The following is a 14,384-nucleotide window of genomic DNA, read 5'->3' as shown; positions in this document are numbered from 1 at the left end:
CTTAAAAAACATTATAAGCTATTAAAATATTTCCCCTCCTGTAAACTTGATATGAAGGTGTTTTGTATCAGGCTGTAAACATGTTTATTTCTGCTGTAAAGTTGGCCCTTTTAACATTGGAGTCTGTGGGGACTGACTCAGTGCTGGAGCCTCTGGTGGCCACTAGAGGAACTGCCGTTTGTGGCTCTAGCCCTGCTTGATTATTTGAAACTTCTGGAAGAAACAGAAAACAAAAAACTGCTCCAAAACTGGACAGGAAGTCATAAAACAGAAGGAAATCATGTATTCCAGATCAGCCCTCCAGATAAAATGTATTATTGCTGCTTTCTGAAGGTAATTTCCTAGGAAAAGATGTTTCAGGCTGTAACAGCAGGATGTTCTTTAACCTCCAGCCTGAGACTCTTATGAACTGTGCAGCAGTTACAGGTGCATACAGAGTTGTTTACTGATCCTTTGTGTGTGCAGGTTCGCGCTGTCGTCCATGGACATGGAGCAGAGGGACTACGACTCGAGGACGGCCCTGCACGTCGCAGCAGCTGAAGGTAACGTTCAGCCTGAGGTTATTCAGTAAATAGACACAGCTCACCCTCAAATACTCTTTAAAGTCTGATCCTGTGGTCTGGAGCTGTTTCCATGATGTATATAAATTACATATATGGAAACAGCAAAGTTTCAAGATAAGAAGTAGACATAAGATACAGACGCTGCAGTCTTTAAGAGGAGATATGCATCGAGAGAGCTAATTAAAATCTAGCATGCACCCTTTTCACAGTATAACAAAGTAAAAGTCATTTGTAACATGTGCTCTGCTTCCATTAGGACACATAGAGGTGGTTCGCTTTCTGCTGGAGGCTTGCAAGGTGAATCCAGTACCCACAGACAGGTGAGTCTTTACTACCTGTATTTATACTGATTATAATAATGAGCTTTGAAGCAAAATGTCCAGACTTTGAGAAAAGTCTCAGTGTGGTTAAAAAGTAAAGAAAATTCATCCTCCAAGCTCAGATTCTGATAGCTATGGAGAACCAAAAGTGCCAAAATCATAAATAATAGAAATAAATTAAACATTTTAAATAATAATAATCTATTTTTGTATGCTAAATTACTTATTCACCAGTTTACCATCAGTTTATGTGTGAATTTATTTGTGTAATAATTTCTCTCCCATTATGTAAATGAGGCAGTGTGCCACTGGGTTGGCCACAAAGAAATGTGTTGCTTTATTAAATAATAAATTGTAAATCTGAATCAGAAAGTTTTAAAAGATAGAGGCTAGAATTCTACAAATAAATAATTAAATTGATGTACATTTTTTCCCCTTTTTTGGCAACATATTGTAGGGTTTTTGTGTGTCTTTTTTTTTGCTAGGCAAACTCTTTCTAAAATAAATAAATTGAGAAATTGTTGTGAAGGTGAACTCATGCAATATCTAATAAATGCCTACACTTATTTGTTATTTATTATTAATTTATCTACTATTAATTTTAGGCCTAATCTTTTGTCCTGTGACAGCTGGGAGAGGCTCCAGCCCCCCTGTGTCCCTGAGATGGATAAGCAGAAGAAAATGGATGGATGGATGAATATTAATCTTGGTTCTTAATTTCCTTTAATAGTTTCTTTTAATTTTGGGTGTTTTCGGTCCTCCATACCAGCCTGCAGGGTTACATCTCAATTTTTTATCAAACATAAAGTGTATTCTTTACCCTCTTAATTTGTTTTTGCACAGATGGGGTAACACGCCGATGGATGAGGCGGTGCATTTCGGCCACCACGACGTGGTCACCATCCTACAACAGTACCACGAGAAATACAGCCCGCCCTCCGATGACGAGCACAAGACCAGCCCTGAGAAGAGCCTGGACAGCCTTCTGTGAGACCTGCTGCAGGTTTCTACGGAGGACCGGAGGAGGAAAAACTTTGTAGGCCAACGCTCAGGCTTCTGTTGAATTATTTAGCTGCTCTGCTGTGGTTTGTTTTATGGCCGTAAATGGTTGCTTGTTCACGTCTATCAAAATGTGAGCGTGAGCGACTTAAACTCATATTTAAAGTGTTTACGGTATTACTCCTGTAAACCACATTTCCAGGATGTAGCTTGTACTAGTTTAGTATTTTGTTAGTTTTACTCTCACTGTACATGTGTTGTGAGCTGTGTGGAAATTATGGTGTAAATTATGCGATGTGTAGTTACGGGTGTGCTTGATTTACATTCCTGCCTCTGTGCTCATTTGCGAGGTCACCAGCAGGTTCTCAGAGATTGTACTCCAGAATGTATTTTTCAGTGGAAAAACTTGCAATAGAAACAGTTTGTATTTATTTCACAGACTTTTTAAAGATGGAAATTAATTTCAGAGGGTGTGAGACGGACAGAAGATCGTGTGATTTGTTGCATTTTGTGGTTTACTTTGTCAGCATGGTTACATTTGTGTATTTAATTTGGGCGGACTATAATATCAATATAATGTTGATTGGCATACATTTTAGGGCAATGTTTACAGTGACAACCTGATCTGGCTTTGTGCGGTAATTCTCAGACATTATTTTCAGATGTTTTTCTTTCCACATGTGGAATATAGTCATTGTTTTTAACCCGTTAAATTTAATTTGCAAATATATAAACATGAACAACACGTACGATAATTATAATCAAAACTACATACTTAAATTTAATGTCCATGTGAGTGTTTTCATGGTGTCAGTTGGAGTTCATGTATTTCATGGAAAAATGCCAAATAAAAAGCTGGAATAGAAACCTCTACATGATTGTGTTTCACACTGTGTTTTAGGACGTTGGTAGTTTGATTCCTGGCTACTCCAGTCTGAATCTGAAGTGTCTTTAAGTGAGATGCCAAATTCTGAATTTTCATTGATTCAGCTATCAAAGTGTTCCAAGGCACAGAGCAGTGATTCCTAAACGTCCAGTTCCAATTTGTGCATGTATACTGGGAGTCTTCTTTACATAGAGGAGGTAGTGACAGAGTAACACAGGGTTCTGTACTGGGAACAAAGCTTTTTACATGACACTGCATACATTTTCATTGCTATGCAGATGACACCAAGCTTTATCTATGACATTAGATGACACAAATTCAATAAACTAAAAACATTTTTTTAGATGACCTCGAACCACATATTTACTCTGGATGTCATCACCTTAGCCTCCAGCAAAACTGTGAGGAACCAGGATACATCCTTTAACCCAAACATTAACCAAATATTGAACTGCTTTAAAATTACTTGAAATACACTGAGCATTAAATATTTTCAAATAATTTTTGATATGATTTTTTTATTTTTGTTGAATTTGATTCTTCACTTGTGACCTCTGTAAACAGGCTTCTGGTGAGTTTATAATCTTAATCTGTAGTTTAGAATCTCAGTTAATAACTTAAAAGAGTGTGTATTATTTAATGACTTGTGACTGACAAGTTGTCAGTGTCTTCAGTTTGCTAGTCAGGATTAGACAAACATCTGAAGCAAATTTTGTCTCTTTGCATCCCTATTTGGAAGTAAACTCAGGAATTATTAAAGTTTTCAAAACAAGACCAAGAGGCCATGCGGGTTTTCTCGCCCCTGGAATTTATCCATCCATCAATTTACTTAACCACTTATTCAATTCAGTGTCAGAGGAGGGCTGTGATCCCAGAGCAGCCACAGAGCAACAGTCAGGGTGCACAGTCATCCAGTCAGTTATTTTATTATAACTAAATATAAAGCAAATATACAGCACAGTAAGAAAAACAGAATGCGAATACAAACATTGAATTAAAATCTCATGCACATTGATTGTTGCCATTTTTACAGTACAGCTTTGTTTTCCAGCAAAGTGCAGCGTGTGATCAGCAATCCAGCAGATTTTAGCTGAAACTAAACTGATCAACAAAGAAGTTTTCAGGCGATGATGTCTGTAGCGAAGCTAAAGTCAGATCCAGCTGAGATCCCCAGGGCACGCCTGGAGCAGGCGAGTCGACAATAAAAGAGAGGAGTTCACTCAAGCCGGCCTGCAGTGAAACACAGGTTTAGTTTAAGTTAGCTGCAGCAGGAAAGGGTTAGGGTTTGAACCTGGAGATACTCAGAAGGTGATGCATGTTATGCATTCGATGTGTTGTGATTTACTTGCAACAGAGAGAGAACATTTAGGCTACGTTCACACTGCAGGCGAAAGCGCATCAAATCTGACTTTTCTGACCCTGCGACCTATACCCGATCATGGTATGACAGTGTGAACGCCACAAATCCGATATTTTCAAATCCGATCTGGGTCACTTTCGTATGTGGTACTGAATCCGATACATATCTGATGTTTTAGAAAGCGACTGCTGTTTGAACGGTCATGTCGCATTAAATCCATCTTTTACGTCACTGACACAAGACAGACGCCAATTATCAGCGCCGGAGACGCGCCCGAGAAGACATCGTGAACGCTTCCTGGACATCCGGTGAAACTGTTGGGAAGACCACGTTGGAGAAACGTGAACATTTTATTTGTACCGTATAATCTGCAGATTCTGACAGAAATCTGCAACTATACTCTCTAAAACAGCAATAAGGATAATTATTAGGCCATATGTAAATAACAAAATAACTTTATAACTTAAAGCAAAATTGGGAAACGTAAAGTCCGAAACAAGTCTTTATATTAACGGCCATCAGTCAAACAGTACTGTTTGGTCTGGGTCTAAACAGAGCGCGTTGTGTGTGACGTCTTCTTTTGCGCATGCGGGCCGCTTTGAGGGTTCACACTAGAGCGCGTTTGCTGTCGCATTTTATTTGTAGTGTGAACAAGCAGACAAAAAAAATCGGATTTGATCCAAAAAAAAAAAAAAATCGGAATTGAGCATTAAGACCTGCAGTGTGAACGCAGCCTTAGTCTCCTTTAAACACATTTTGTTCTTGTGGTCTTTTGTGCAAACAAAAGAAATGGCTGTTTAAACACGGCACAAAACGGGCTCATTAAAGACAACCTGTAAGTTTTGAAATTATCACTGGTGGTACAGATAAAGTGTTGGTGAGGGAAAATTAGTGTGTGATCGTTGGGATCTTCTGTTGATTTGGTGCAAATTTTTTATGTTTTAAGCTGTCTTTCCACATTAAGATCCAACTTCTGTGCTTCCGTTTTAGTGAGTAAACTGGCACTAACTAGGAAATATGTTGATGCCAATGGACGATAACACGGTACCGAAAACACTCTTTAAAGTTTAAATCCACTTTTTAAATGCAGCCTGTTCACTTCTGTCGTACCTCACTTTTAGTATTCATGTTTTCAACAGGCTACAGCTAAATCGTAAATAAGCTGTTCTTGAACCAGATCTTTAAAAAAAAAGAAAAGAAAATTATCCCAACAAATTAAGTCTACCTTAAAGGGCTGCAGGAAAATAAACCTAAAAATAAATAATAAACCTACACTTGTTTCCGGCTCATTGTCCATTTCCATCATGTGGGTCTCATTGGGTGGAGAAGGAGGTGGCGTAGGATCGCTGTACAACAACACACAAACAAAAAAAGATTATAATAATGAATTAAAATTAAATTCAGGCACACTGCAGAAGCACTTTTGTTACTGTTACTTACTTTGATATAAAAGAAGGTATTCTGCGGTGATATCCATCCCCTGAAGGTTCTGATGTTTCTGTGTGGACAGATAGGATTGGGCTCATTACACAGAAAGTAAACTGGATCATCTCAACATTATTTGAAATGGTAAACACTTTATGACAGAGTTTATCTTTATCTTATGACAGAGTACAAGACAAAATTTATATTCACTGTTTTCTACAGGATTTTTATTTATTTATTTATTTTGTAGTAATTTTCGTGGACAAAGTGATGTGAGAGGTGATACCGGGGGATTTGTAGTGTCCGAAGGCGGTGTCTTTGGGGATGTCGGGGTAAAGATAGACCAGGGGATTTCTGCTTCGCTGGGATGCCAGACTGTAGCGGTAAATGATGTCTGGCAGAGGTAACACCGACAGCTCTTTCTTGGTGTACGGCTGGACCGCATGCACATGAGGCTCTACAGGGGGAGAAAACACATATCAATACAAAGCAGGACAAACCACTGCAGTCAGCAAACACACAATTTAAGGTAAATATACTTTATAGTGAATACATAATTGTAACTATTCTATTTCTTCCAGCAGAGTTATTTAAATTGTCCTCAGTGGGCTCAATGAAGACAGACTCAGAAACATACCACCGTTGGAGTGGTCGACCCAGCTGAAGGTGACGGCGCCCTCTCTGCTGCTCTCACTGAACCGGATCAGAAAAGTACCAGCCTGTTTTTCCTGCAGCAGGAGGCGTGTCCTCTCCCTGCTCACGAACCCCATGATGGATCTGAAAGTCGCACACAGGAAACGCCACACCCTTCTACATTAGCACATTTTCCTTATATGACTGTACTACAACTTTAAGAAATGTTGCTAAACTAAGTTTGGATGTCAGCGTGAAGTCGTACCCGTCATGCCAAAGATCCACCAAGTGTTTCTTGATCAAATCGAGGATGCCATCAATCCAGATCCAGGCATTTTCGTTCTGCCCCACAGGAAAACAAAGAGTCAATCCCCTGTGTGCTCGCGGTCAGACTCAAGGAAACTACAGGAACTTATCTTAAGACCCACCTTGGAGAAGCTGCTCCAGAACACCATGCCGTCAGGATCATCTGCAACAGCACCAACTGTTACATTTTTTTTTTTTTTTAAAGTTACCATAAAGTGTTTTATAGTATTTATAAATTTTAATATTAGATGTAGTGCAATGATTACACACGTACTATACTATTTGTTTTTTGTTTTTTTTTTGTACCTGTGCACATATTCTTTATTCTTCATGTGCACATTCAAATGTTTGCACGTCAGGGCTAAGCTACTTTGTATTTTATGCTAAGCCAACTTCGTACTCTGCTTTTTACTGTATGCTACAAGCTAACAATGTATTTTCCATGCTAAGCTATGCTAACAATCTGCTTTGCATGCTAATTGTATCATTTCAGTAAAAGTAATAGTGATTTCCAAAATGCGAAAAGCTATTTTTGTACTGGTCAGTAGTGATTTTATATAAAAATATATATTTTTTTAACATGCAAGTAAATATTTTTTTTAATTTGATCCTTAGTGATATTGCTTTTCAAAAACAAAAAATACACAGAAACTTCAGACTTTTAAGACTACACACAATATGCAAGATATATCTTTATATATACAGCTTAATAGCTAACATGAGCTCTAAAATTAACTCCCATCAACAACGCAAATGAAATATAAATGTCTTTTTAAAAAGTAATTGAAAAAAATTGGCTTAGATTTTATTTACTTACCCATAATTTTGTCTCTTAGCATGGAGAGCTGCATTTCATTGAGCCCTCGTTTGCCAACGGTCAAAAACTGCCAGCTTAGCACCTCTGACAGCTGCTCCCAGGTGAGAGGAGGAGGATTCAGGAACAGCGACAGGTCCTACAGGGAAAAGTCACAGAACCACAATGACATTTCCTGGCTTGTCTTAACAGATGTTACTAGTGTTTGTTGGCTGTGACAAAATTTTACCCAAGGTTCACTGGTGGACACCATGTTCCACCACATGATGGAGGCCCAGGCATTGGGGAGTTGATTCGTGCTGGAGATGACGACCACGGGCAGGGAGCTGGTCTGGACCGACAGCAGAGGAGGAAACCAGTCAATAAAAGTACAAACCCTCCACCACAGCAACCAATTTTAAAGATCAGGACTAGAGAACGTCATCAAAGCTGAAGTTCATGCTGCTTACCTCGATGTTGCACGTTTGTCCTGCGTACTGAAAGTCTGTCACAAACTTGATGATGTGCAGCTCTTCAGTGACTACCAGATGGTTCTAAGGGAAAAGAAAGAAAGTAATGGGAGTAAGGCAGCAGCTCACATCTCTAGCACTCAATTCATAAACAAAAACATGAGAGGTATGTGGAATCAATAAAACTTTAAAAATACACTTGAGTTTGATGCTTTGTTTACCTTCTTCTCATCAGTCATCTCACCTGTATTTACCTCTGTTTACCCTCAAGATTTTCCATCAAGATTTATATGACTACATACTACTGAAACATGTACAGTATAGTAATGCTCATAAATGCTCATGTGAAAAAAGACAATTTAAAATAAACTTCTTCTCTTACCGCAGATGAGCTTTTGCTTCTTGATTTTCTTTCCTTGAGCGACTGAAAAAATATGATTTTTGATAAGAAACTACAAGCTGTACTGTATAAAAGAACATATGAATGTATAATAGTTAAACATAAAGCTTTGTTAACTTTGAGGATTTTCATACCATGTGCCCAAATTCTGCCATCAAGCCTCCATCTGTGTCCTCGTCCAACACCTTACAGTCGTCTCTGTTGAAATCAAAGAGACGGAACCTGCAAAAAGCACAAAAAGCATCAGTACTCTTTTATTACAGAAATATAAACTTTCATAAATGTATGTTTCAGATTTTAGTCTACCTACCCTTTCACTGTCTTGGCTTCTACAACATCCCTTATTTTGGTGGGGAGAAAAAAGACAAGAAAAGATTTGAGAAAACAAAAATTTAAAAAAGGTTTTTTAAAAATAAAAGCTCAAAAAATAAATATTTCCATCTGAACTCTATGTCACTCTTTCAGACCAGCTTTTCTTTCACTTACTTGTCAAATACAGGTTTGACTCTCAGCATGCATTTGAATTCAGGGATGTTTGCCAGGAACCTGAAAAGAGAAAAGACATTTCTTTATGCTTTTTAGTTTAGCACTGGTTATTTTGGCCCAGTAAACATGTAAAAAGGTTTAAGTAAGCCTATAAACTGCTTTCAGTTAAAACGACTCATCTCAAAACCTAGATGCTAACTCTTATGCTTGTTATGAAAAAGTTTGTCTGTGAGGTCCATCTGAAACCTCAGAGAGAAAACTGCAGTCAAAATAAGATGAATGTCAGTTTAATAAAGAAATGTTTTCGTTTTTGGGATCAGACCTGACCCTAAACTGTGTAAAGGCCACAGAAAATTGTGGGCAATATAAAGTTTTCACTGATTTTCACATTTGACCTGGTTTTCCCCCAACATTAAACTGCTAACAAACAGACAGACAAATAAAAGGAACTGATTACATACTGCCATTACATGGAAGCGCTGAGTGACATGAAGTCCCAGCTGACATTTGGGTTTCTCAGACATACACGTGTATAAAGTCAGTGCATGCTTACCTCACTGTGATACTGAACTGCACCCCGGTCTTCAGTATCAGAGGACGCTGTGGAAATTTCTGCATGACGGGCTGTTTCTCCACCACCAGAGCGCTGCAATGCCAGACCACAACAGAACATGTCACTATTCATACTGTTGGTGCATCAGTGTGTGTGTCTATATATATGTAAAAAAGAGTGACTCACTTTGTGACTAGTTTTATTAACAAGGACCGCCCAAATTTCTCCATTTCTGGGATTGAAGTAGGGAGGCAGAAGGCAGGGTCAGTGCTGCTGTATTTGCTGTTCTGGTCTTGAAGCTTCTTCAGCTGTTCGCAGACTCCTAGCAGCACTTCGGCGACAGTCGAAAACCTGCACACAGAATAAAACAGGCACAAGTGCTGAGTGTAAAAAGTCACAGAGGAAAAACAGATTCTCTTAGACATGCAAAGGTGAGCAGAACAAATGAGCTCTAACCACTTGTCCAGGTGGTCCAGACTGGTGTCAGCTTGACTTCCAATGCAGGCCAACTGCTGCCTGCGCTTCCACTCCGGCAGCTCCACATCAGTGAGAGTCGCCATGACTTTTTCTGTCTGCTTTAAAATGTTAACCAACTGATGCAGCACAATCTGCAAGACAAAAAAAGAAAAGATTCATATGTGCGCATAAGAGAGGGAAGAGGTTTCACCATCTGACCAGTGCAGACATGATCTCTCATAGCCCGCAATAAAATCTGAACACAGCAAAATAACAGTTAAGGAAAGGTTACCCACCGTAACCCAAGGTTCTATGAGTATAACTCTGAGAGCTGTCATCTATGTTGCTGGTGGGTGGCTGTATCAGCTTATATGACTTATTTGCATTTCAATGGAAATGTCTGAAAGGGGAAGACTGCTACGCAAAGTGGACTTAGTCCTACTGCCTATAGGTTGCTGGTTTGTTCAACCAATCAGTGCAAGGCATTTCCAGTTATGTTTTTGCGCAAAAATATTTCCCCAGCAAAACAATGTTGCATTTAGAACAGACCACTAGCAGATAATAGATGTTTCTACTAAACTGCCCCAACCAGTTTGTTTCTAGGTTTCCAAGAAAACAACCACAAAAGAAATCTATGACATGAACATTTTCTATGAAGCTTTCATAATAATTGCACAAAATATCAAAATACTTTATGAATGTGGTTTATCCATTTAGACTAGTTTAACACCACTAATGCCAACATTTCATCAAACATGTATTTACCATACCTCCTTTCTTTGTGTTATGAAGTCTGCATGTTTCTGACATTCCTGATCAACAATACATTGGGACTGGGCCAGATCAGTGTTCTCCTCCACTGGAAAAGACAGATAAGACACACGTGTCAAAAACAATTGCGTGACAAACCAGACCTGCCAGGTTTTTATCCTGCCAAGCAACTCCTGGGCTGACAAATGGGACTAAACTGCAGGTCCTCTAGTGGCCACTTGAGGTTGACTTTGACAGTGAGTCAGAGTCCCCATAGACTCCCATGTTAAAATGTCCAAATTTATACGACAACATCACCTTGTTTTCAGCCTGCTACAAAAACACAGTTTTAATCTTTGCAGATACTTCCCTCCTTCAACTGTATAATAACAGATTTTTTTCCAGGTTTACTTTGAGGGTCGTGGCCAGTTTGATTGACAGGTGACAGAGGCATCGGTAGCTGCCAGATGTCAGATGTCAGCTAACTGGAGTCACTGCATTGTTTGTGCCTTTTTAAGGATGGGCAAGGGTTGTGTTGAGTTACAGCCTCAGTTTTGATTAGTGAAATTTCTAGGATTTTATTACTAATCACACTGCTAAAATTAATGCTTTAAAGTCGTCCACACTTCAAAAACCAGTAGGTAATGGCATGGCGACTATGTCCATCTTTTATATACAGCATGTGGTCATGCTATCATACCTTTATTTTGCCAGGCCATCAGAATATAGTCCAGTTTTTCATTCAGACCCTCCAGTGTCTTGATTTCCTTCTTGGTCTCCTACATTAGAGTAAAAGTGCATTGGTTTAGAAACCAAGAGGAAAACATTTATCTTTCTTGGAAGGCTGAAAATAAAATCCCAGTAATCTTACCAAAGTCTGTTGCTTCAGTTCATTGATTTTGTCGTCCAACTCTCTCCAGCTTTGTTGCATGCCTGGATTGTTGCAACTCTGACAAAAACAAGAAGGTTCTGTCACATGTTTGCAATTATTATCAAATATTTATTTATAACTATAATTTATATTTACTCTTCCTTTCCTCTGGTTGTGATCTCAGTATCGCTCTAACGTGTTGCCATATTTGCCTTGCTATGACTCACAATGCTACGTTTTCTGTTAGCATGAGCAATTTTTACAGTTCCACCTACTCACTGGTCCGGGAAAATGTATTTCTGCCATTAATTGTAACTCTCTCTATAAGCAACCCAGGCACAGGTTTACAGTTAGCGTGTATCAAAGTTATGATTCTACTAAAATTTTTTCATATCCACTTTTAGTTAACTGCAGTGACCTTGGGACAGACCTGTCTGTGTAAATATGACTTAGGAATGAAACCAGGCTGTTCGTTAGAACAGCATTTAACTGACCTGAGGCTCAGAGACCGAAGCCAGAATTTGCTTTTCCTCCTTCAGGCATTCAGACAGAAGTAGGGCCAATTTCAGCGGCTCACCCTGGAAATGCTCCTAAGGAGCAGAAAGAACCACACAAATGATTACTGGAGGTTTATCTTCAAATAATTAAAATTTTTCTGCACAGAGCATCATCTGTCCTACCAGCAGGTAGTCCTTCATCCTGGAAAAATCTGGCCCCTGCAGAATATTGTTCTCCTGGACAGAACGATACCACTGCTCTTGTAGAAACACCAGGAGAGCCTGGAAACAGGTTCTGGCTCTGTGCTCGTCCACAGCTGCCGAATCCCTAATGCAGAGAAACAGAAGATTTAACTCCAGGACTGCATCTGTTTGCATGTGCTGAAAAACAATGTACTATTTCACGGTCTTCCTTATAACATATACTGTACAACTTACTATATTAAGTTAAAGCTCTTTAATCTTAGACCATAACTATTTTCCCTGCTCCTGCATCCAGCCCCGTCTTACCAGTCCTGGTTCTCGATCCAGATGCTCAGATAGTGGCGAATCTCTTTGGGAAATCTTCTCTCGTACAGCTGGCAGACCCGGTTCTGGAGTGCCGAGTCCAGCTTCAGAAGGGCCTGCCACTGAGCCATCTGCAGTCACAAAGACACAAACCTCTTTTCACGAGTTCAGGGCCTCTGATTGGTCCACAGATGTGATAGAAGTCTTTACCGTTATTTTCCTCCATTTTATTAACAGAAATATATCTTATGCTAGAGTAATTTAAGATAAAGTTTTATATAGATTAAAAATCAGTTTTTAAGTGTGGCCTGGCCAAGAGGCAGCCATGACTATAACCATATATAATCATACAAATATGACTGACGCTCACTGAAAATGTGTACCTCTCATCGTCAGATCACATGCTGTAACAAGTGAATAACAAGTGCAGTTTCAAAAGTGATCACACTGACAGTTTTCTTAGTCCTTAAAAGCTGACTTAAACTCCCATGCAGTTATATTTATCTTATTTATCTTACATATCAGCCAAAGGGAATGTCTGTGGACACAGAACGTGTAAATCTCAAAATAATTCGAATAAACACAGCACCTAAGTGAGGTGTGAGTAATTATGAGCTGATTAGTTTTATGTTTATGTAATGCAAAGCGCGTGTGGTGGCGTATTGATGTCGCCAGCTATCGGTAAATAATGTAACTGAACTGACTGGAAAGTTTTACCCAGCTCTTTAATATAATCGGAGGGGATTTCCAAGAAATGCAACAACACCGCAGCAACTTCACGAACCGAGGATTTTCATTTATTTACATTTGCCTTTTTAACAGCTTTTATCAGACAATTACCCACTTTTAAAAATCAGGATCGCGCACATTTTGGAGGAAAGTGGACCATAAGCTGCGCACAAAGCTGCCCACAATAGAACTAAAGTTGTTTCTTTGCGCAGAAATCATGACTTACCTTGGTGGGTGGCTCTTTGTCGGACGAGTGAAAGCAGGACAAAAATCACAAGCGACCTCCAGCCTTCTGATCTGCCTTAAGAATGAGGACGTGAGCTTCCGTTGCACACGCCCACTCACACTCACCACGTGATTCTCCAGAACTCGTCCTGCTGGGTGTAAAGCTGGAGGCCACACAGCTCGACATCCGGCAAGTCACAAAGTAAAGAAAAATAACAACAGCCAGATGTTGAATCCCTGAAAACAGCTGTTTTCTGTGCAGGTTTCAGCTCCGTTTGGTGGGCTGCTGCATCTCAGCGCTCATGAACCCGTTTTTATCCGTTTTTTTCCACAATACTTAGTCTTTCTGCACATTTCTATTGCACTGTTGTGTCTGCACTGTCTTGTGTCTGTATCGGTCTGTACTGTCTGGTGTCTTTGTTTTGGATTTTTGCACCTTCTTTTCCCCACACTGCGCCACTACAGCTGATTTTTAGGGTTCCCCCACCTGCTAAATCCCTATAATCTCTTCCCTACAACCTTTTTCCTATTTAGAAACAAAATTACCCTCTACAACATGAGTCTCACACTGGCAGCCCGGGTGCCACTATATTGACGTGAAGAAATATAATGCAATTTGGCTCTTGAAGTTACTTTTTTGTTTGTTGTTGAGTGCAATGCTAAAATAAGTTATTTAAAAAGCAGAAACTGAGTTAATATGAAGGCAATATAAGCAAAGAGTACAAACATGTTGAGGGATTGGCTGTGTTAGTTCAGTGAGAGAGTTATTTGTAAGGAAAACTATTTTCACTAGCAGTCAAAAACTATGTCTGCATTTTTATTGAGTTAAATGCAAAAAAAAAAAAAAAAATTATAGCAGAAGTGCTGCCAGATGTCTGGCCAGAAAGAGAGTACCAATGTGTTTATTTGGTAGTTCAATGAAATTCTTAGAGGGGGGAAAGAAATTCGTTCACGTTTGCAGTTTTGTCTTGTTGTACAATATTTGAAATTTGACAAAACAAACAAAACACTACATTTGTGGAAATATTTGTGGGTGTTTTCTTGTTTGTTTGTACTACTTGAACACTAAGATGGTCCTCACATGAGATGACAGTGCCAGCAGTGGCCCACAGCTCATTTAAGTTTGAGACCCCTGCCCTGCAATGTAGGCAACAA

At 39.3% G+C, this 14,384-nt stretch overlaps 2 protein-coding genes across 4 annotated transcripts in view; one reads left to right on the top strand and one right to left on the bottom strand.

Annotated features, from left to right (window-relative positions):
- Nucleotides 1-2,755, top strand: part of LOC100711430 (glutaminase kidney isoform, mitochondrial) — a 35,926-nt gene extending 33,171 nt beyond the window's left edge. For 2 of the 3 annotated variants that reach the window (XM_005463351.4, XM_025904117.1), the window contains 3 exons: nucleotides 466-542; nucleotides 820-883; nucleotides 1,727-2,755. In XM_005463351.4, coding sequence (XP_005463408.1) covers nucleotides 466-542; nucleotides 820-883; nucleotides 1,727-1,874 — 289 coding nt within the window. In that variant the 3' untranslated portion in view covers nucleotides 1,875-2,755. The remainder of the gene's footprint in view (nucleotides 1-465; nucleotides 543-819; nucleotides 884-1,726) is intronic. The other variant, XM_003458359.5, reaches the window with a different exon arrangement.
- Nucleotides 2,756-3,668: 913 nt separating this feature from the next.
- Nucleotides 3,669-13,366, bottom strand: LOC100709564 (signal transducer and activator of transcription 1-alpha/beta). Its single transcript, XM_005463354.4, has 24 exons — nucleotides 13,231-13,366; nucleotides 12,279-12,406; nucleotides 11,952-12,096; nucleotides 11,766-11,861; nucleotides 11,272-11,349; nucleotides 11,101-11,179; nucleotides 10,421-10,509; nucleotides 9,651-9,802; nucleotides 9,381-9,545; nucleotides 9,195-9,287; nucleotides 8,642-8,701; nucleotides 8,466-8,495; nucleotides 8,290-8,377; nucleotides 8,138-8,179; nucleotides 7,756-7,839; nucleotides 7,536-7,637; nucleotides 7,310-7,445; nucleotides 6,615-6,655; nucleotides 6,452-6,528; nucleotides 6,191-6,330; nucleotides 5,840-6,010; nucleotides 5,569-5,626; nucleotides 5,402-5,474; nucleotides 3,669-3,998 (listed from the first exon to the last, which is right to left on the bottom strand). Exons 2-24 carry the CDS (start codon nucleotides 12,404-12,406, stop codon nucleotides 3,855-3,857), a joined length of 2,271 nt encoding a protein of 756 aa, XP_005463411.1. The 5' UTR covers nucleotides 13,231-13,366; the 3' UTR covers nucleotides 3,669-3,854.
- Nucleotides 13,367-14,384: the final 1,018 nt, after the last annotated feature.

The sequence above is a fragment of the Oreochromis niloticus genome, linkage group LG16, assembly GCF_001858045.2.
Source record: "Oreochromis niloticus isolate F11D_XX linkage group LG16, O_niloticus_UMD_NMBU, whole genome shotgun sequence".
NCBI lineage: Eukaryota > Metazoa > Chordata > Actinopteri > Cichliformes > Cichlidae > Oreochromis > Oreochromis niloticus.
The sequence above is the reverse complement of the archived record's forward strand: the minus strand, read 5'-3'. Positions and strand labels throughout refer to the sequence as shown.

Coding starts and splice junctions, on each gene's coding strand:
- LOC100709564 (XM_005463354.4), bottom strand. CDS start 12,406: ATGGCTCAGTGGCAGGCCCTTCTGAAGCTGGACTCGGCACTCCAGAAC. Junction 7,638..7,755: donor GACAAACGTGCAACATCGAG/GTAAGCAGCATG, acceptor CTGTCGGTCCAG/ACCAGCTCCCTGCCCGTGGT. Junction 3,999..5,401: donor ACAATGAGCCGGAAACAAGT/GTAGGTTTATTA, acceptor GTTTCACTGCAG/GCCGGCTTGAGTGAACTCCT.